At 38.5% G+C, this 23,809-nt stretch overlaps 1 protein-coding gene across 3 annotated transcripts in view; it reads right to left on the reverse strand.

The window, feature by feature from the left end:
* The window catches only part of LOC101117851 (cytochrome b5 reductase 4), a 118,798-nt gene that overhangs the window by 30,802 nt on the left and 64,187 nt on the right, over window positions 1-23,809 (reverse strand). For 2 of the 3 annotated variants that reach the window (XM_042253438.1, XM_027972451.2), the window contains 4 exons: window positions 17,721-17,778; window positions 15,811-15,904; window positions 12,005-12,037; window positions 6,228-6,350 (listed from right to left, as the gene is read on the reverse strand). In XM_042253438.1, coding sequence (XP_042109372.1) covers window positions 6,228-6,350; window positions 12,005-12,037; window positions 15,811-15,904; window positions 17,721-17,778 — 308 coding nt within the window. The remainder of the gene's footprint in view (window positions 1-6,227; window positions 6,351-12,004; window positions 12,038-15,810; window positions 15,905-17,720; window positions 17,779-23,809) is intronic. The other variant, XM_060419590.1, reaches the window with a different exon arrangement.

The following is a 23,809-nucleotide window of genomic DNA, read 5'->3' on the forward strand; positions in this document are numbered from 1 at the left end:
CTCAGAAAGCAAAGCTGCAAATAAGGTGGGGGTGGGGTGGGGGCACTGTATTTGTCTTTGACTCTGATCTTGAACATGGGGTTCCTAATACCCTGGTAAATTCCTAAGTAATAATGGAAAACTAGGAACATCTTTGTTCTCATGTGGTGACTCTGGGTGGATTCCTGGATGGGGGCTGGTCACCAGAAAGACTGAGTTATGGTCAAAAGTTTGGAATTTCCTGTTCCATAGCCCACCCTCTGGAGAGGAAAGAGGGGCTGGAAATGAACTTATGCAGAAGAAACAACAAAGTTTTAGTTATTATGTGCTTTTAAAAGTATTACATAAACTGCAATTATGCTGCTGTTTTTAAAAATTATTCAGCCTTTGTTCTAATTTTGATAAGGTTTTCACTTAACCTCTGGTGGTTGCTGTTCAGTCCCTAAGTCATGTCTGACTCTCTGCAGCCCCAAGGACTGCAGCACTCAGGCTTCCCGGTCCTTCACCATCTCCTGGAGTTCGCTCAAACTCAGTGATGCTATCCAACCATCTCATCTGACCTTTGTAATATAGCTTTACTATCCTCACTCAAACCACTCTTGCTTATATGAGTAAGAAAACATTCATAACACATCTTCAAACACCCAGGATGATAAATGTGTATGGATACATGCTTTTTCCAATTAGTAAATTGACAATAGAGCATAGATTCCTTTCTGTTTTAACTATTACTATTAAAAATACATTTGAAATGCATTCAGTTCTTTTACTACCTTACCTAGACTGATGTGAGCTGAATCTTTCTTTCAAAGTGAGGATTTTGTTGAGTTAAACATCAGTGTTAAGCTAAGAAAAAGGCAGCTTTTCTTCCAAGACTAGGTTCAATGGAGTCCTTAGACAATGAGGCCCATATCGTTTAGTAAGGTTGTCACTAGATTTGAACATCTCTTAATCTGTGCTTATCACCTTTCCTCAGCTTCATAACTAATAATTCAGTCAACATTATACATTAAAGTGCTTGAATTCTAAGTTTTTAAACCATCTATTCTGTCTTTTAACATAGTAAATAATTTCTTATTTATTTATAGCCTGCTCCATCTATTCCGTGTTTCTTCATATTCAGGCTGTTCTGCTAGAAATGAGAATAAGACAGCAACATGCTAAAGCATCTTATAATTAGTGTGCAAGTGACAACTTTACACCTGCTAGGCTGAGCAGACAATTTAAAAGCATAAAATACCGTGGAGTTCTGTTTGCTAGCCATAGGATTCTCTTCTTTTCCAGTAATTCTGAATGACTGTTTTAGGCAGCAAAGAAACATGGCTGCACAGGCAAGAAAGGGTTGGGAAGGGGCGAAGGTGGATCTTTATACACTGACAAGAAGAGCTGTTGTTCCTTATGACAGCGAACAGCTTGCCTGCAGAATCCCAGGCCCCGTAGAAAGCCTCAATTAAGTGACTGCTCACAAAGTGTCAACAAGCACGTTTACAAGTACAGACAGCACTTCTGGATGTGTATGCATATCGTGTTAGCAATTAAGAAGCCCTGATAACAGTATAGGTCAAATTATGCAAAACTGTCATTTTTCTAGGTAAAAAACAAACAGCAGTGGTTTCATACAGTTCAGCATGATTTAAAAACACAGTTATAGATTCTATATGTATTTAATCTAAAGGTTTATTCATGGCTATTGACATATCAAAATTATGGCACAACTTTTCAAAATCTTGTTTATTCTTTAGTGTCTCAATATTCATTTACTGAGCTGTTAGTTATCAAATTTACAAAACAACCTTTGTGTGATGATCTGAATCTCCATATTAAAGGTAATCACAATTAGAATAAATTTTTAGGCTGGATACAGAAATAGCAACCCAATATTCTATTAGTTTCTGACTCTTAATAGACAAGTTTCTTAGTCATATCACACACACACCACAGCACACAAATACTCACTCATAATCTTCATTTTTGAGAAGAAAAAAATAATTGGAAGTGCCCAAGTTACAAATGGTAGTCTGGTTCTATTCATACAATTTAATTTATCAACTGTTATGCCTGGATTCAAGGTAAAAAATGAAGTAGTTTCTCTGCTCTGATTATGTTCTTTGCTATATTTAAATCTTTTGTGTAAGTAAACTCTAGATTTGACATGAGAAGGTATTGCATTAAAAGTCTTCAACTCACATGCTTAGTTTCAAACAAATTTTTTTAACTAAGAAAAAAGGAAAAAGCCAGATATCATAAAAATTGATAATTCTGGTAATACACACTGAAAATCTAGGAACCACATAATTGGAGTAAACATTTGAACTTACTGACAGCAAGTTAAATCATAATATTTTGATGATATAAGTATTCAGCTTTGCTAGTGCAGAAAATAGCCTATAGTTTTTATCATGAGTTAGGGACGAGAAAGGACAAAGAAGAAATGAATCTGCGCTAATTCAGGAAAATAAATAGGAAAAATCCCCTAAACTCTGAGTCATTTTCCAAAGTAGAAAATCTAATTCACTGAAAAATACAAGTGTGGCTCCAATTTCACACAAGAGAGCTAAAACAAACTATGGTGGCTCACAACTCAAGCCAAAATTTATAGTAGGGATAAGAGAGTTCATGGAAAGCCTCAGGAAATTATAGGGAAGAATACTTGAGCAATGTTCATTCTAACTATTTCTAAATAGAGGTCAACCTTGTTTCTCAGTATCATTTATTTCTAGGACTTAGCTTTTATCTGGTTTGCTATGATTTTTCAATCATTAGAGGGCCAGATAATTTCAGGGCAACAGATTTTACCTTAATAATATCTTTTTGCATCTTCATGGTCTTTTACCTGTTCTTCTTCTGATCTGCTGCATCTGCTATTATTCCTCTCTCTTCTGCCTACCTTATACCATGCAACTGAGACCTCCTGCTCTTGGAAAATGAATCCATTTGACCTTTCCCACATATGGCTTACATTTTCTTTCTCTGCCACCTGCAAAAGGTCTGGCACAAAACGTACCCAGTAATGATATCTGGAAAGTCCTTCATGACTTTCTTTTTTAAGTTACTTTCAAAACATTGCTTGAAATTCACCTTCATTCATGGGGAGTTGTTCAAGGTCAGATTGATCTGCATCTGTTCACTTAAGGTTACCTTAGAATATATTCAAGTTTGCACTAAGTAACTTCCTCTTATTGGCCTATGGCTTGATATAAGTATTCTTTAACCCCATGTTTATGTATGTTCTTTCTTTCACCTAGGAAAATAATTCTGATGATATTTATTTGTTACATACCACAATACCTAAAATAGCATTCCACACACAATAAGTACTCAAAATGCAGCTACCTGATACTTTTCTGAAAATTAAAATATTATCTACAAATATATTTTTATAGTTTTAAATATTTAAAGATGGTAAACTGAATAAAACGCAATTAGTTTCTTCTAACCCTTCCCTAAAATAAAAGCAAAGATGGTGTATGTATGTGTGTGTGTGTGTGTGTGTGTGTGTGTGTGTGTGTGTGAGTGAGTGAGAGTGTTTGGTTGTTTTTTAAGGCATAGCCTGTAAGGATAGAAAGAACTGACTCAGTTAACTCGAAAGCTAAATCCCAAACTAGACATACAAAAAGCCAAGAATCAATCCATCTATAATATAAGATCTCATTAAGGCTCAGAAATTGGCAGGACCAAGTATCTCTGGAATCAGAGGGAAGGCAGAACTGAAACTGCTTTCTGGATTAAAGTTCATTTAAGAAGCCTAGCTGTCTTCCCTAGCCCCACCTTTCTGAAGTCTTTCCCTATTTCACACACCCACAGGCTGATTCTCTATTATTCTGGCAAAATATCAGAATTTTGCTCTCTTGTAGAGGGCAAAACAAAGGGTCTCTGGATTGTGTATATTTTATAGGCTGAACTGTGTGCATCTCAATGTTCAACATTGAAGTCACATCTCCAGTACTAGAGAATGCAACTATATTTGGAAATGCGGTATTTTAAAAAGTAACTTAAAATGAAGTCATTTGGATGGTCCCTAGTCCAATGAGCCTGATGTCCTTATAAGAAGAGGCAACAGGGACATAGACACAGAGGGAAGATCATGTGAAGACAGCCATCTATAAGCCAAGGAGACATGTCAGGAGAAGCCAACCCTGCCAGAATCTCAGTGTCAGACTCTAGCCTTCAGACTGTGGGAAAATAAACTCCTGTTATTATCCCACCAAGTCTGTGGTGCTTTTTTATGGCAACCTTAGTAGACTAATACAGGACAGTTGACAAAACAAATTTTAAAAAGGAAATTAAAGTTTACAGATACCCCTGCCTTCTTTTCCCAGGTAACTTTTGAAATGTTGGGTGCAAGGTAGAAAACTGTTTAGAGACTCCGGCAAAACACCGGCATGAGACTTTTCTGATCCAGCCACACAGCGAATGTTTCTTTTCTGATCCAAAGAAAGGATCCAGCCACACAGCCAATGTTACTATCAGCAAGCAATGCCCCCACACACAGTTTCCAACCAGCTTTTAGAGTTCAACCCAGAAATACGCACAGACAGTCAAGGACCAGCAGACATTCAAAAGACGCATCTAATAGGAAAGACAGACCAAAACGAGGCTAGGCTACACAGGTAAACAAAAACTCCAAAACACTATCAGTAATTCTTAAAAAGCTAAGAGAAGGGAGTAAATAGGATGCTAAAACAAATAAACAAAAATCAAAAGAGTTCTCTGAAGTTAAAAATATGAAGGTAGAAATGAGTTACTCAACAGCAGTTAGAAGACACAGCTGAAAACAACTCCCAAAAAGTAGAGCAAAAGGACAAAAATGAAAATGAAAGAGGAAAGACAAGATAAATAGAGAACTGGTTAAGAAGGCTTAAAATGAGATCACTTTTAGGGACTTCCCTGGTCCAGAGGTTAAAATTCTACCTACAAATGCAGGGGACACGGGTTCCATCCCTGGTCTGGGAACTAAGATCCCACATGCCGTGGGGTGACTAAGCCACAGCTACTGAGCCTGCACACTCTAGAGCGGTGCTCCTCAACAAGAGAAGCCACTGCAACATGAAGCCTGAGCACCACACTAGCCAAAGCCAGAGCACATCAATGAAGAGCAGCTGTGCCACTTCAAAGGACCCAGTGAGGCCAAAAATAAATAAATAAAAAATAACATATTTTTTAAAAAGTCTTAAAAAAAAAAAAAGAACACTTCTAAAAAGTAAAAACAGACCATGGAGGAAAGACAAATCAGTACTTTCCAGACACATGGGTCTTAAGCTTCCATAATGGAAAGATTAGCACAAAGGATGACCATTTGGCACAAAAGTTGAAGACAGACCTCCATTAAGGTCTATCAAACTATGAAATTTCAAAACACTTGGAACAAGAGGCAAATCCTACCAATTTCCAAAGAAAATATGGAGTGCATTCACTTTGTGAAAATTCATCAAGCAGAACACTTATAATACGCACCTTTGCCTGTAAGATGTTACACTTAAATTAAAAGCTCTAAAAAATAAAGGAAGAAAATGAACGGTATTATCTTTAGGAAGCAAACTCAGAAACTGGTTTAGATAAGCACAGAGGCAATAATCGTGCCTTCTCTAATAGAAAAACTAATTAGATGTGCCTACAGGGCATAAATTTTACTTGTTTTGTACCTTTTGTAACGGGAACCTGGAGGAATGAAGGCGTGAAGGAATGAAGGGTCTAAGTGGGTATTCTCCATTTAGCCATCATTACTGAATGAACCCATTATGCCTAAACATTAGCTAGCAGAGTCAGAAATGTAATCTCTGTTTAAAACAATAAAAAAGAAGGGTAACAAACCCAATGCCCCATTTCAATTCTTTAGAAAGAGATACATGGAGAAGGCGATGGCACCCCACTCCAGTACTCTTGCCTGGAAAATCCCATGGATGGAGGAGCCTGGTGGGCTGCAGTCCATGCTGTTTCGAAGAGTTGGACACAACTGAGCAACTTCACTTTAACTTTTCACTTTCATGCATTGGAGAAGGAAATGGCAACCCACATCAGTGCTCTTGCCTGGAGAATCCCAGGGACGGGGGAGCCTGGTGAGCTGCCGTCTATGGGTCACACTAGATTGGACATGACTGAAGCGACTTAGCAGCAGCAGCAGCAGCAGCAGCAGAAAGAGATACAAGGGCCCTTTGGCTCACTCAAAGAGGCCCTCCAAATTCTGGTACAATTGAGCCACTGACATACATTTTCATGAACCCAGGACTCAAAATAACAGCATAGCCTACCTGTATCTTTCTTTGGAATAATTGAATTATGATTCTCCTGGGGATGACCAAGGCGTTTCCAAGAAGTATTCTCTTTTTTCTTCAGGACAATCTCTATTTTTCCCACATTCTCAACAACTAGCACTGAAAAGAAGATAAAGTCCATTTGTATTCATTGATATGAGAGTTTATTTTTAAACCAGTCTTTCTTAAACAACCCAAATGTCCTGATCTGATATGAATGAAATTGATCATTAGTGAAATAAATAAAATTTTTGGTACATATTCCTCAAAATTGTTTATGTCTTATATGATGTTAAATCCAGTTTATCTTAAATTCAGATTAACTTCTTTCAAATTAATGTATCAGAGGCCAAACTAATACATAATGCTGGTTTTCATACAAGTTCAAATAGAGTCATGGCAACTAACACAGCTTTAAAAAAGAAACCTTAAATATACAAACTAGCCACTGAATGAATAGACAAAAGCAAATTTAATTTATACTCTATTAACATTTCTTGGGATCTGAGAGTCTTATGAGTGAATTCAGTAAACCAATATTGACCTTAATAAACAGAAAAGGCTCCCGGAGAATGAATCCCTATAAATTATCCTTATAATTATCAATCTTTAATAATTAAAAATATTTTATATTATCTTATTTTTGAATATTTGAAATAGTTTAGAATATATTAACATAATATTAGTAATATAATAAGCTTGATTTTAATTTTATTTTTTCTTTTATTCTAAGTACATTTTTATTTTAAGGCCCTTTTAAGGAATGTGGGCATGAAGGGCCAGAAGACAGTCTTTCTAATCATGGATACTCAGATTAAAGAAGAAGCTTTTCTAGAGGATATTGAGAGTGTGCTTAATACTGGAGAAGTACCTAATATTTTTGCAGCAGATGAAAAATAAGAAGTGATGGAGGGAAATGCTTTTCAGGTTGTGCTGCTCCCAACTCAGAAAGGTTACCTTGAAACTTTTCTATTCTTCAATATAAATATGGCTTGTGCAGATAATTTTTGTAATCAAAAACTTTGTTTTATTTTTTAATTTAAAAAATGTTTAAAATATAAATTTATTTTAATTGGAGGTTAATTACTTTACAATATTGTATTGGTTTTGCCATACATTGACATGAATCTGCCACGGGTGTACATGTATTTCCCCACCCTGAAACCCCTCCCACCTCCCTCCCCATCACATCCCTCTGGGTCATCCCAAATATACCAGCCCCGAGCACCCTGTCTCATGCATTGAACCTGGACTGGCGATTTGTTTCGCATATGATAATATACATGTTCAATGCCATTCTCCCAAATCATCCCACCCTCGCCCTCTCCCACAGAGTCCAAAAGACTGTTCTATACATCTGTGTCTCTTTTGCTGTCTCGCATATAGAGTTATCATTAGCATCTTTCTAAATTCCATATATATGCATTAGTATACTGTATTGGTGTTTTTCTTTCTGGCTTACTTCACTCTGTAAAATAGGCTCCAGTTTCATCCACCTCATTAGAACTGATTTAAATGTATTCTTTTTAATGGCTGAGTAATACTCCATTGTGTGTATGTACCACAGCTTTCTTATCCATTCGTCTGCTGATGGACATCTAGGTTGCTTCCATATCCTGGCTATTATAAACAGTGCTGTGATGAACACTGGGGTACACGTGTCTCTTTCAGTTCTGGTTTCCTCAGTGTGTATGCCCAGCAGTGGGATTGCTGGGTCATATGGCAGTTCTATTTCCAGTTTTTTAAAGAATCTCCACACTGTTCTCCATAGTGGCTATGCTAGTTTGCATTCCCACCAACAGTGTAAGAGGGTTCCCTTTTCTCCACACCCTCTCCAGCATTTATTGCTTGTAGACTTTTGGACAGCAGCAATTCTGACTGGCCATTTACCTCATTGTGGCTTTGATTTGCATTTCTCTGACAATGAGTGATGTTGAGCATCTTTTCATGTGTTTGTTAGCCATCTGTATGTCTTCTTTGGAGAAATGTCTGTTTAGTTCTTTGGCCCATTTTTTGATTGGGTCATTTATTTTTCTGGAATTGAGCTGCAGGAGTTGCTTGTATATTTTTGAGATTAATTGTCAGTTGCTTCATTTGCTATTATTTTCTCCCATTCTGAAGGCTGTCTTTTCACCTTGTTTATAGTTTCCTTTGTTGTGCAGAAGCTTTTAAGTTTAACTAGGTCCCATTTGTTTATTTTTGCTTTTATTTCCGATATTCTGGGAGGTGGGTCATAAACGATCCTTCTGTGATTTATGTGGGAGAGTGTTTTGTCTGTTTTCCTCTAGGAGTTTTATAGTTTCTGGTCTTATGTTTAGATCTTTAATCCATTTTGAGTTTATTTTTGTGTACGGTGTTAGAAAGTGTTCTAGTTTCATTCTTTTACAGGTAGTTGACCAGTGTTCCCAGCACCAACTGTTAAAGAGATTGTCTTTTCTCCATTGTATATTCTTGCCTCCTTTGTCAAAGATAAGTGTCCATAGGTGCGTGGATTTATCTCTGGGCTTTCTATTTTGTTCCATTGATCTATATTTCTGTCTTTGTGCCAGTATCGTACTGTCTTGATAACTGTGGCTTTGTAGTAGAGTCTGAAGTCAGGAAGGTTGATTGGTCCAGTTCCATTCTTCTTTCTCAAGATTGCTTTGGCTATTCGAGGTTTTTGTATTTCCATACAAATTATGAAATAATTTGTCCTAGTTCTCTGAAAAATACCATTGGTAGCTTGATAGGGATTGCAGTGAATCAATAGATTGCTTTGGGTAGTATACTCATTTTCACTATATTGATTCTTCTGATCCATGAATGTATTAGTGTCCTCTTTGATTTCTTTCACCAGTGTTTTATAGTTTTCTATATATAGGTCTTTTGTTTCTTTAGGTAGATATATTCCTAAGTATTTTATTCTTTTCATTGCAATGGTGAATGGAATTGTTTCCTTAATTTCTCTATTTTCTCATTATTAGTGTATAGGAATGCAAGGGATTTCTCTGTTGATTTTATATCCTGCAACTTTACTATATCCATTGATTAGCTCTAGTAATTTTCTGGTGGAGTTTAGGGTTTTCTATACAGAGGATCATGTCTTCTGCAAACAGTGAGAATTTTACTGCTTCTTTTCCAACTTAGATTCCTTTTATTTCTTTTTCTGCTCTGATTGCTGTGGCTAAACCTTCCAAAACTATGTTGAATAGTAGTGGTCAAAGTGGGCACCATTGTCTTGTTCCTGACTTTAGGGGAAATGCTTTCAATTTTTCACCATTGAGGATAATGTTTGTCATATATAGCTTTTATTATGTTGAGGTATGTTCCTTCTATTCCTGCTTTCTGGAGAGTTTTTATCATAAATGGAGGATGAATTTTGTCAAAGGCTTTCTCTGCATCTGTTGAGATAATCACATGGTTTTTATCTTTCAGTTTGTTAATGTGGTGTATTATGTTGATTGATTTGTGGATATTGAAGAATCCTTATATCCCTGGGATAAAGCCCTATTGGTCATGAGGTATGATCTTTTTAATGTGTTGTTGGATTCTGTTTGTTAGAATTTTGTTAAGGATTTTTGCATCTATGTTCATCAGTGATATTGGCCTGTAGTTTTCTTTTTTTGTGGCATCTGGAGAAGGCAATGGCACCCCACTCCAGTACTCTTGCCTGGAAAATCCCATGGACAGAGGAGCCTGGTAGGCTACAGTCCATGGGGTCGCTAAGAGTCAGACACGACTGAGCGACTTCACTTTCTCTTTTCACCTTCATGCATTGGAGAAGGAAATGGCAACCCACTCCAGTGTTCTTGCCTGGAGAATCCCAGGGATGGGAGAGCCTGGTGGGCTGCTGTCTATGGGGTTGCACAGAATTGGACACGACTGAAGCGACTTAGCAGCAGCAGCAGTTTGTCTGGTTTTGGTACTAGGGTGATGGTGGCCTCATTGAATGAGTTTGGAAGTTTACCTTCCTCTGCAATTTCTGGAAGAGTTTGAGTAGGATAGGTGTTAGAATTTCTCTAAATTTTTGGTAGAATTCAGCTGTGAAGCCATCTGTTTCTGGGCTTTTGTTTGTTGAAAGATTTCTGATTACAGTTTCAATTTCTGTGCTTGTGATGGGTCTGTTAAGATTTTCTATTTCTTCCTGGTTCAGTTTTGGAAAGTTGTACTTTTCTAAGAATTTGTCCATCTTCCAAGTTGTCCATTATACTGGCACATCGCTGCTGATAGTAGTCTCTTATGATCCTTTGTATTTCTGTGTTGTCTGTTGTGATCTCTCCATTTTCATTTCTAATTTTGTTGATTTGATTCTTCTCCCTTTGTTTCTTGAGTCGGCTAATGGTTTGTCAATTTTATTTATCTTCTCAAAGAACCAGCTTTTGGCTTTGTTGATATAATAAGCTTTAAAAGGTGATTATATTTTATGCATTAAATGTGTTTTTAAAGGTTTAAAGTATATATATTTTTGCCTTTAGAAATAATATTAGTCTTCCTCACTGTAAACATAGAAATCAGCAGCAATTTAACTTTTAAAGACAGAATAGTTGGATGAATTCAATTCCATGAGCACTGGTTTGAAGCTTAATAGACATAAAAAGTCCTTGACTTCAAAGAGTTTAATTAATACAATTTATAGAACTTACTATGGTGTATACAGAAAAAGGAAGGTAGAGAACCAGTGTAATATAATCTCACAGTGCTTTAAAATGAGAAACCACATATATACAAATATAGAGTAGAATATTATTCATCCTTAAAAAAGGGAATCCTGATAGTTGTAACAATCTATGATAAACCTAGAAGGCATTATACTAAGTGAAATAAATAAAACAGAGAAGACAAATACTGCATGGTAGCACTTATATGTGCAAATTAAAAAAAAAAAAAGTCAAACTCATATAAACAGTAGCAAAACAGTGCCAGGTGTCAGGGGAGAGGGGGAAATAGGAAGAGGTTGACAAAAGAGTATGAACTTTCAGCTATAAGGTGAATAAGGTCTGAAGATCTCATGTATGACATGGTGACTGCAGTTGATCACACTGTCTTGTATAACTGAAATTATACACAAAAGTAAACATGTGAGATGATGAATGTGTTAATTTGATTGTGTGAATCTTCATAATGTATACCTTTATTGAATCAACATGTTGTATACTTTAAATCTTTAAATAGAACACAATTTTGTTAATTATATCTCAATAAAGCTAAAGAAAAAAAACTACCATTCTCTGATGAGTCTTCTATTGTTAAACAGCTGTGTAAAATCCATGGTGCATTTATATGTAATGATATACATAATTTAATATGCTTTGGGTCTCCTGCATTGCAGGAAGACGTTTTACCATATGAGCTACCAGGGAAGCCCTTGTTAACATTAAATATTTATATATACACTTAAGAAAGACTTGTCTGGTCAAGTATTTCTACAAGCTACACGTCAGGAATAGGGCAGGAGGGAAGAATGGAGACAAGAATTTTTTTTCTAATGAGAGGAAATGAAAAGGGCACAGATGAATAAGGGAAAAGGAATAAGGGGTAGGAGGAACTGAAACCAGAGGGAAAAGGTATATTTAAAAATTAACATATAAGTCTATATAGAAAACATCATATCCCTGTTCTGCAACATGAAAATATACATGTGAACAATAAGACAAACTGCTGTCCCCCCATACATGCATATGTATATGTGTGTATATGCACATAAATACATTACATTGGTAGCCGTCCCTCAATAGGTGTGTATGTATGTGTGTGTGTGTGTATATGTACATATATACATTATGTTGGTAGCTTACCAGAAAAATCTTCCTGAATCTCATGACTTAGGGCTGGAGAAAAAGAAAAAAAAATTCAGTTAAGATCCAACTTCAATTCCTACAGTCTACAAACACAGTATAAGATCATTTAAATGGTTCTTTCATGCACTATTTCAAATCTCTCAAACATATCCTAAGAAACCATAAGAAAAACTGAATGCAACCAAAATGTATGTACTTTGAGAAAAAAAATTTAAATATATTTAGTTGTTCCATTTCTCTCCTTATTAATTAAAGAGTAAATATTCAATTGCCCACAAGTGGGTAACCCACACTGGTTTAAGGATGGTCTCAGCCTGACAAATCCTACAAACCAAGAAAGGAGCAGGGCAGGGAAAGAGGCAGCACATGAAACACACAAGCTCCAGGGTGTGCACATGTGCATGTGGGGATAGGCCAGGTCTGGGTCTGGATAAATTTTTCTTTTCTTATTGTTCTCTAAGTTGGATAGTCATTTAGAAGAACTGTATGAAAAAGATCTTCATGACCAAGATAATCACGATGGTGTGATCACTCACCTAGAGCCAGAAATCCTGGAATGTGAAGTCAAATGGGCCTTAGGAAGCATCACTATGAACAAAGCTAGAGGAGGTGATTCAATTCCAGTTGAGCTATTTCAAATCCTGAAAGATGATGCTGTGAAAGTGCTGCACTCAATACAGCAGCAAATTTGGAAAACTCAGCAGTGGCCACAGGACTGGAAAAGGTCAGTTTTCATTCCAATCCCAAAGAAAGGCAATGCTAAAGAATGCTCAAACTACTGCACAATTGTACTCATCTCACATGCTAGTAAAGTAATGCTCAAAATTCTCTAAGCCAGGCTTCAGCAATACGTGAACTGTGAACTTCCAGATGTTCCAGCTGGTTTTCGAAAAGGCAGAGGAATCAGAGATCAAACTGCCAACATCCATTGGATCATCGAAAAAGCAATAGTTCCAGAAAAACATCTATTTCTGCTTTACTGACTCTGCCAAAGCCTTTGACTGTGTGGATCACAATAAACTGTGGAAAATTCTCAAAGAGATGGGAATACCAGACCACCTGACCTGCCTCCTGAGAAACCTGTATGCAGGTCAGGAAGCAACAGTTAGAACTGGACATGGAACAACAGACTGGTTCCAAATAGGAAAAGGAGTACGTCAAGGCTGTATACTGTCACCCTGCTTATTTAACTTATATGCAGAGTACATCATGAGAAACGCTGGGCTGGAAGAAACACAAGCTGGAATCAAGATTGCCGGGAGAAATATCAATAACCTCAGATATGCAGATGACACCACCCTTATGGCAGAAAGTGAAGAGGAACTAAAATGCCTCTTGATGAAAGTGAAAGAGCAGAGTGGAAAAGTTGGCCTAAAGCTCAACATTCAGAAAACGAAGATCATGGCATCTGGTCCCATCACTTCATGGGAAATAGATGGGGAAACAGTGGCTGACTTTATTTTTTGGGGCTCCAAAATCACTGCAGATGGTGATTGCAGCCATGAAATTAAAAGATGCTTACTCCTTGGAAGGAAAGTTATGACCAAACTAGAGAGCATATTAAAAAGCAGAGACATTATTTTGTCAACAAAGGTCTGTCTAGTAGTCAAGGCTATGGTTTTTCCAGTAGTCATGAATGGATGTGAGAGCTGGACTATAAAGAAAGCTGAGCACCAAAGAATTGGTGCTTTTGAACTGTGGTGTTAGAGAAGACTCTTGATTGAGAGTCCCTTGGACTATGAGGAGATTCAACCAGTCCGTCCTAAAAGAGATCAGTCCTGGGTGTTCATTGGAAGGACTGATGTTGAAGCTGCTCCAATACTTTGGCCACCTGATGTGAAGAGCTGACTCATTTGAAAAGACCCTGATGCTGGGAAAGATTGAGGGCAGGAGGAGAAGGGGACTACACAGAGGAAGAGATGGTTGGATGGCATCACCGACTCAACAGACATGAGTTTGGGTAAACTCCGGGAGTTGGTGATGGACAGGAAGGCCTGCCGTACTGCAATTCATGGGGTCGCAGAGTCAGACATGACTGAGTGACTGAACTGAACTGAACTGTGTGTCACACACTTTGCAGATGCTGTGGGTACCACAGTTAGTGAAAGGGAAAAATCTGTGCCCTTCCAGAACTTACATCCCGGAAGAGGGAGATGAAGTATTTTTACAAACATCTGTTCTAAAGTTCTCTATGTTAATATGGTTCTGTGAAACTTACAATTTTGATTCTGATTTAATATTAGCAAGCAGGAGTTTCACATTTTTGACTGTGGAGCTTTTGTTTTTTCATACATGTGCTAGCTACAGTTAGCTATGGTGTGAACAAAACTAGCCATAAAATATTTGAAACATAATAAATGCTGACACAGAAGTCTTTATTAAAAAAAAACAACCATGACAGAGCTAATGAATAATATATACTTTTTTAGACATCTGAGTTTTTTATTAAAGCTCTCCCTAAGAGGCAATATATATTAGATCATATGCAGGTAAAAAATAAGATAGAATGTATTTCCAGAAGAATGGTTTAAGATTTGAGGTTGATTAATCTAATGAATGGGGGAAAATAAGAAACAAAAAACATTTATCAACTTCAATCAAATTTAGGAATAAATGTCCCTCGTTAAGAAAGCCATGAGCACAATCCGGAGTCAGCTGAGATCTGGAGATTTTCAGTTTGTTTTACAAAAGTAAACAGAACATTCTTTACATAAGAATGCATGCTTAAGATACAGTTTTCTTCTTGTTGTTTTGGTTTGTTTCCTTTTTACTTTTTAACTGGAATATTACCTTCTTTGAAGGAGAAAAGAATGAAATCCTAGAGTCATTACCGGTGAGAAATGGATTAGGAATCTGCTATTAATACCTTTGATTCCAGCTTTCAGTCCTGAGTTCTTTTCCCTGATATATCTGCAACCTCTCAAAACAGACAGAAGTGAATTATATGGTTGGTCTCTGGCTGTGAAGGGACAGGCACTGGACGGTACAGTACAACCTTGTGGCCTAGGCTACTGTGATGTAGCCTCTGATTTCCCATGACAGAGCTGGCAAGAGATAGGCCAATGGAACAGCGCCTGATGACTCCACTCAGCAGGAGCACATAACAGGCAGGCCTCTGGAGATGTGTTTGCAGGTATTAAGTAATAGGATCTTACAAAGCTGGGCCAGCAAGTATTTCATATGACTGATTTTGATCACATCTAATCTAACTGTTTAAACTTGGGAAAAGTGAGGTCATACTGCCATTTGCTAGCCCTTTCACTAGTATAAAGAAATAATGGAAACAAAAACAAAAACAAAAAAAGACAAAAACTGATCAAAAAATGATAAACCAGGCTTCTCTGGTGGCTCAGTGATGAAGATCTGCCAATGCAGGAGACACAGGTTTGATCCTAGCCCAGAAGGTCCCACAGGCCATGGGGCAGCTGGGCCTGTGCACCACAGCTATTGAGCCTGTGCTCTAGAGCCCAGGAGCAGTAACTACAGAGCCCATGTGCCACAACTACTAAAGCCCACATGCCCTGGAATCCATGCTCCACAACAAGAGAAGACACCACAAGAAGAAGCCTATGCACTGCAACTAGAGAGCAGACCCCACTCACCACAACTAAGATAAAGTCCATATAGGAAAAAAGACCCAGCACAGCTAAAAATAAACAAGTAAATAAATAAATCTTTAAAATGACAAACCAAAATGACAGTAGCAGATAAAATATTATAGTTTATTAAGACTCTACAACCAGTTACGACTATACTTTAAGTAAACAAAAGTTGTTTCCATGAATATAAAATAAGTTACTCACCAACATGAACAAGGTATGAATAATCCTTGATAACTGTCTCGGCTCTAAAGGAATCATCCCGATGATCAACTATTACTGAATCTAAATTGATATCCTTAAACAGAAATAGAAAAGAGAAAGTAAACTTTTTTCTAAACTCTATCATTATACATTTAAGCTGATCAGTGGAAGTTCACATGGTAATTATTTACAGAGCCCACAAGCTAAATCCACATTACTCCTGTTTTTCGCTCTCTCATACAACCTCGTTCTTCTCCTTCAAAGCATACATCATAATTTTAACTACGTATTTGTCTATGCTTAATGTCTACCTTACCCATTCTTCTATAAACTCTAAGCACAAGGACTGTCTTAACACAACTTCTTAAGCTCAGCTTATCAAAAAAAAAAAAAAACACTAGCAGCTTTTCAGATGTCTCTAGTTTCTACATAGCTTTGATGCAGTTATTTTTGTGCCTGTCATTTACACAAGGAACACATCTTTCAACATAGTAAGCTCTCCCTTCCCCTCAGTCATCCACCCTCTGTGCCTCACTGGTATCACCAATGGGAAGAGACAGATCCCAGGCTCCCTAGGCCCTGCCCTCTTGGTTCTAGACTGCTTGGTGAGGAGGGAGTAGGAGGTGGGACATGCAGTGCCTCTGGACATCCTGGCTCTTTCAGGCAGAGGCTGGCCACTCCAGCAGGACCATCAAATCCTACTTCAGGAGGAGGAGGAACTCACTCATTCAGATGCAGTTCTGCCATGGCAGAAGTAGCATGAATTCTCAGGAATCCTTGGCTGCCAGAATTTGTCTCTAAATCTCTATGGTTCCTCAAGTGTGGAAACCCTGCAGGCTGCTGGAGAATGTGTCTGGAGATGGTGGAAGTTGCCTGCTTATTCATCTGATTTCCCAGGTTGGACTGTAAGCTTGGTGAGGTCTCAGTCTCTATGAATCTGGCCCACCTGTAGATTTCTGAATTCTATAGCAGTGTCCAGAATGAAGCAGTGTTTAATAAATACTTAATGAATAAGTTAATTCCCTAATTTTAGTTTCCAGAGGACATCTAAAGCTGGTTAGTAGCTTAAGCGTACTATGACACAGCAATCCTCTCTCCTGTCTCTTGAATTCCAATTCATGTGCAGGAAATCAGTTCATATGGTGAAGTTAAACTGGGATTCTCACTGCTGTTCAGTTCAGTTCATTTGTTCAATCGTGTACGACTCTTTCCAACCCCATGGACTGCAGCATGCCAGGCTTCCCTGTCCCATCATCAACTCCCGGAATTTGCTCAAACTCATGTCCATTGAGTCGGTGATGCCATCCAACCATCTCTTCCTCTGTCGTCCCCTTCTTTTCCTGCCTTCAATCTTTCCCAGCATCAGGGTCTTTTCCAGTGAGTCAGTTCTTCATATTAGCTGGCCAAAATATTGGAGTTTCAGCTTCAGCATCAGTCCTTCCAATGAATATTCGGGACTGATTTTCTTTAGAACTGACTGGTTTGATCTCCTGCAGTCCAAGGGTACTCACTGCTGTTATCCATGCATAAAAACAAACAAAATCACAGAAGAGCATATAAAATAATGGGTTGGCTGAAAGGTTTCTTCGGGATTTTGTACGATGTTATGGAAAAAAATCTGATTGAACTTCTTGGCCAACCCACTACTTCCTGTTTTTTTTCCTGAGATGCTATGGCATGTTTGTTAAGAGCTTATACTATGGAGCCAGCCTGTCTGGGATCAAAATGTTAGATCTGCCATTTACTGTGTGACTCTGCTAAATTACCTAATCTCTGTTTCCTCACCTGTAAAATAGGGATAATGAAAGGATCTATCTCATAGAATTGCTGTAAATTAAAACAAGATGAGTGCTCAGAAATGTGCCTGCATGTAGCTTTTTATTTTTTTCTGATGTTAAAAACATGTTTACCTTCTGTTTAGTATATATGACGATGGTGACTAAAGAGTCTGTTTGGAACCAGTCATAGCTGTAAAATATTCAAAAAAGAATGAATAATTATATGCATTAACATAAATTAACCATTAAAGATATAATTTTAAAATATATACAATCAAAAAAACATATAATATGATACAATAGATACATGATTTAAAGCATTTATTTTGAAACCTACAATAAGAAATACATTTTTTGAGGGAAAGTTTTTCACTAAATAATCAGTAGTGTCAGATGAAATAACTTGCAATTATTTCTCAATTTAAAATACCTATACTTCCATGTTTATGCCCCAACCATTAATGCCAAAGCAGCTGAGGTTAACCAATTCTTTGAAGACCTACAAGACCTTCTAGAATTAACACCAAAAACAGATGTCCTTTTCATCATAGGAGACTAGAATGCAAAAGTAGGAAGTCAAGAGATATCTGGAGTAACAGGCAAGTTTGGCCTTGAAGTACAAAATGAAGCAGGGCAAAGGCTAACAGAGTTTTGTCAAGAGAACACACTGGTCATAGCAAACACCCTCTTCCAATGATACAAAAGATGACTCCACACATAGACATCACCAGATGATTAATACTGAAATCAGGTTGATTATAATCTTTGCAGCCAAAGATAGAGAAGCTCTATACAATCAGCAGAAATAAGACCTGGAGCTGACTGTGGCTCAGATCATGAGCTCTTCTCTGAGAAATTCAGGCTTAAATTGAAGAAAGTAGGGAAAAACACTAGGCCATTCAGATATGACCTAAATCAAAACCCTTATGATTTTACAGCAGAAATGACAAAAATATCTGGTACACAGATTGCCTGAAAAACTATGGACAGAGGTTTGTAACACTGTACAGCAGGTGTTGATCAAAACCACCCCAAAGAAAAAGAAATGCAAGAAGGCAAACTGGTTGTCTAAGGAGGCTTTACAAAGAGCTGATGAAAGAAAAGAAGCCAAATGCAAAGGAAAAAGGAAAGATATACCCACCTGAATGCAGAGTTCCAGAGAATAGTAAGGAGAGAAAAGAAAGCCTTCTTACATGAACAATGCAAAGAAAAGAGGTAAACAACAGAATGGAAAAGAACAGAAATCTCTTCACGAAAACTGGAGATATCAAGGGAACATTTCATTAAAGAATGGGCACGTTGAAATGACAGAAATGGCAAGGACCTAAGAGAAACAGAAGAGATTAAGAAGAGGTGGTAATAAAACACAGAAGAACTATACAAACAATATTGCATGACTGAAATAACGACAATGGTGTGGTCACTCACGTAGAGCCACACATCCTGGGATGTGAAGTCAAGAGGGCCTTAGGAAGAATTACACCAACAAAGCTAGTAGAGGTGATGGAATTCGAGCTGAGCTATTTCAAATCCTAAAAGATGATGCTGTTTAAGTCAGCTCAATACATCAGCAAATTTGGAATACTCAGCAGTGGCCACAGGACTGGAAAAGGTCAGTTTTCATTCCAATACCAAAGAAAGGCAATGCCAAAGAATGTTCAAGCAACCATAAAAGTGTACTCATTTCACATAGCAAGGTAATGCTCAAGATCCTTCAAGCTAGGCTTCAGCAGTATGTGAACCAAGAAATTCCCAATATACAAGCTGAATTTAGAAAAGGCAGAAGAACCAGAGATCAAAATTGCCAACATCCATTAGAGAAAGCAAGGGAATTCCAGAAAAGCGTCTACTTCTCGTCACTGACTATGTTAAAGCCTTTGACTGTGTTGATCACAACAAACCGGAAAATTCTTAAAGAGATGGGAATACTAGACTAACTTACCTGAGAAATCCGTATGCAGGTCAAGAAGTCAAGAAGCAATAGTTGGAACTGGACATGGCAAATAGACTGGTTCAAAAATTGGGAAAGGAGTATGTCAAGTCCATATACTGTCACCCTGCTTATTTAACTTATATGAATACCATGTAAAATGCCAGGCTGGATGAATCACAAACTGGAATCAAGATTGCTGGCAGTAATATTAATAACCTCAGACATGCAGATGATACTACTCTAAAGGCAGAAATCGAAGAGGAACTAAAGAGCCTCTCAATGAGGGTAAAAAAGGAGAGTGAAGAAAGCTGGCTTAAAATTCAACATTAACGAAATGAAGATTGTGGCATCTGGTCCCACCACTTCATGGCAAATGGAAGGGGAAAAAAACTGGAAGATTTTATTTTCTTGGTCTCCAAAATCACTACAGATAATGACTGCCACCATTAAAAGACATTTGTTCCTTGGAAGGAAAGCTATCATAAACCGATACAGCATATTACAAAGCAGAGACATCACTTTGGTGACAAAGGTCTGTACAGTCAAAACTATGGTTTTTCCAATGTACAGATGTGAGAGCTAGACAATAAAAATGGCTGAACGCCAAAGAATTGATGCTTTTGAACTGTGGTGCTGGAAAAGACTTTTGAGAGTCCATTGGACTGCAAGGAGATCAAACAAGTCAATCCTAAAGGAAACGATGAGTATTCAGTAGAAGGACTGATGCTGAAGCTCCAATACTTTGGCCACCTGATGGGAAGAGTTGACTCCTTGGAAAAGACCCTAATGTTGGGAAAGATTGAGGGCATGAGGAGAAGGGCGACAGAGGATAAGATGGATGGATGGCATCATCGACTCAATGACCATGAGTCTGAGCAAACTCCGGGAGATGGTGAAGGACAGGGAAGCCTGACTTGCTGTACTCCATGGGGCTGCAAGGAGTCAGATATAACTTAGCAACTGAACAACAACAATACTTCATGTATACCAGCAAATACATGGACATATACTACAGGTATACCAACTGGGATAAAAACAAACCACCTCCTTGACAAGGCACTTTTTATAAAGGTTATACATCTAAAATGCCTTGTATCAGAGTAATAACACAAGATATTTTATGAAGGAAAATGACAAAATCTACATGCTTATTACCTTGACTCTTTCCTGTCACAAATATATTAGCCACGAAATTAATTCACCAAGGATATTTAACAGTCAATAGCAAAAATTTAAGGAAAAGCTACATCATCTGTTTTATAAGACTTCTGATCAAATTGATTTAGTTTTTGTTCTTATTACCTGTATACAGGCCCCCAGTGTGAATCTTACAATAGATACCCCGAGGCCCTTAACTTAAAATTGTATATGAAATAACTTAACAGATATAAAAAGTATAGCAGGATGCTACTGTTACAGACTCACCTTGTGGGGAAAGGTGCTAAGAGAATAATGACATAACACACATAACCCGAGGGCATGTGAAATATCATTAACAAAATTATACATGGATTCCTTAATTTACTAAGTGCAATACATTTCCAAGAATTTTCATTAAAACACTGATAAAACAAACTAGACATGCAAACTAATGCTGTTGTTGTTTAGTTGCTAAGTTGTGTCTCTTTTGCAACCCCATGGACTGTAGCCTGCCAGGCTCCTCCTCTGTCCATGCGATTTCCCAGGCAAGAATACTGGAGTGAGTTGCCATTTCCTTCTCTAGAGGATCTTCCCGACACAGGGGTTGAACCTGCATCTCCTGCATTAGCGGAAGGATTCTTGACCACTGAGCCACTAGGGAAGCATATTACAGTTGAATAAATTATGGATACTTGATCAATTTCCATCATATGATGGAATACAGACCAGAAAATGCCTTTGCAGAATATTTCATGACATATAAAATTGATCACAGAATATACTGTAATACTGATACTATCAGAATAATATGTAAATAGGTACTACATGAATCAAAGTGGATGGAATAGTTTTTTTCTCAAAAAGATGGCGGAGGAATAGGACGGGAAGACCACTTTCTCCCTCACAAATTCCTCAAAAGAACATTTCAACGCCGAGCAAACTCCACAAAACAACTTCTGTAGGCTGGCAGAGGACATCAGGCAACCAGAAAAGCAGACCATTGTCTTCAAAAACAGGTAGGAAAAAATATAAAAGACGAGAAAGGAGACAAAGGAGGTGGGGAGGGAGCTCCGTCCCGGGAAGGGAAGCCCGTCCCGGGAAGGGAACTTGAAGAAGAGAGGTTTCCAAACACCAGGAAACACTCTCCCTGCCGAGTCTGTGGCGAGCCTTGGAAACACAGAGGGCAACATAACAGGAAAGAAAAATAGATAAATAATTAAAACCAAGAGATTACAAGCCCAACAGTAACTCCCCCAGCGGAAAAGCAGCACAGATGCCTGCATCCGCCATTGGGAAGTGGGGGCAGGGCAGGGACGCGCGGGAGGCGCAGGCTGCAGTGCTTTGTAAGAATCGGGCAGGAACGCCCCACGCGCAACCAGAACGATCTAACTTGGGCTAGCAAACCAGACTGTGGGATAGCTACCACGCGAAAAGCTCGAACATAAGACACCGCCAGGACCGAGCACAGAACAAAGGACGGAACGGAAAAAGCCGGCTGCAGACCATCCCCCGCCGGGGACAGGCAGCCAGAGCCGTAAGGACTGGAAAGGGGCAATTGCAGACCCGGAGAGACTTTACTTACCTAACTGCAAGCAGGCTCCTTTGCTAAGACTTCTGGGGGTGCTGGACAGTCACAATCTGCCTCACGGGGTGCGCCAGCAGTCCACCCAGAAAGCTGAGCAGCAGCGGCAGAAAAGGTGACAAGCCGCGGCGATCGTGCTCGCCAAACTCCTGAGCTACTCGGTCCTGGGAAGGGCACAAAGCGCAGTCCCAGCCGAATTTGTGCCTCTGAGGGCTGCCTGAGCGCCGAACCTGAGCGGCTTGGACCGGGGAAGTGCACGCAGCCTAGGGCCGGCCCCAGACGGTTCCCGGCTGAGCATCGTAGACCGGAGCGGAAAGGACAGGTCAAGCGGGGCTGAGATACTGGGTGCACACGACGGTGCTATTTGTTTGCAGCATCCCCCCTCCCCACAGCGCGACTGAACTAGTGAGCCTAAAAAACCAGCAAACAGAAGAAGTTAAACAGAGGGAACCACCTTGGAAGTGATCCCACACGGCCCATAACATCAGAGAAGGGCCAGATAAATTTTTGACTATTTTTAAAATCATTCCTTTTTTTTTTTTTTTGCTTTTTTGTTTTTCTTTTTTCTTTTTTTTTAAACTTTTTTTAAATTGTTAAGTCTTCTATTTCTCTAATTTTTATTTCTATAACCTATTATTACTATTTAAAAAAAAAGACCTTTTTTTTTTTTTAAGGCAAACACCATATATAGTCTTTGGATGGTTGTTGGTGTTTGTTTGTTTTTTAATAATTCTTTTTTTTCTTTCTCCCTTTTTCCTTCTGCTTTTCTTTAATATTGTATCTTTGAAAATCCAACCTCTACTCTAGATTTTTAATCTTTGCTCTTAGGTTTTTGTTGTCAATTTTGTACATTTAAAAACCCAAACTTCACTACCCAAGTTTACCTGAGAGCAAGATTACTGGCTTGATCACTCTCTCCTCCTCTGGACTCTCCTTTTTCTCCACCAGGTGGCCTCTGTCTCTTTTCTCCCCCATCTCTTCTCTATCCAACTCTGTGAATCTCTGTGTGTTCCAGATGGTGGAGAACACCTAAGGAACTGGTGACTGGCAGGATTTGTCTCTCTCCTACTCATTCCTCTCTCTTATCCTCCTGGTCACCTCTGTCTACTTTCTCCCTCTCCTCTGCCCCGTATAACTCTGTAAATACCTCTGAGCAGTCCAGACTATAGAGAGCACATAAGGAAGTGACTACTGGCTAGCTTGCTCTCTCCTCTTTTGATCTCACCGCATCTCATTCCAGTTACCTCTAACTACCCCCTCCATCTTCTCTTCTCCTTGTAACTCAGTGAACCTCTCTGAGTATCCCTCAAGGTGGAGAAACTTTTCATCTTTAACCTAGATGTTTTATCATCGGTGCTGTATAGATGGAGAAGTCTAGAGGCTACTGTAAAAATAAAACTGAAAACCAGAAGCAGGAGGCTTAAATCCAAAGCCTGAAAACATTAGAGAACTCTTGAATTCAGGGAACATTAAGCAATAGGAGCTCATCAAATGCCTTCATACCTACACCGAAACCAAGCTCCACCCAAGGGCCAACAAGTTCCAAAACAAGACATACCACGCAAA

The sequence above is a fragment of the Ovis aries genome, chromosome 8, assembly GCF_016772045.2.
Source record: "Ovis aries strain OAR_USU_Benz2616 breed Rambouillet chromosome 8, ARS-UI_Ramb_v3.0, whole genome shotgun sequence".
In the NCBI taxonomy this organism is placed as follows: domain Eukaryota; kingdom Metazoa; phylum Chordata; class Mammalia; order Artiodactyla; family Bovidae; genus Ovis; species Ovis aries.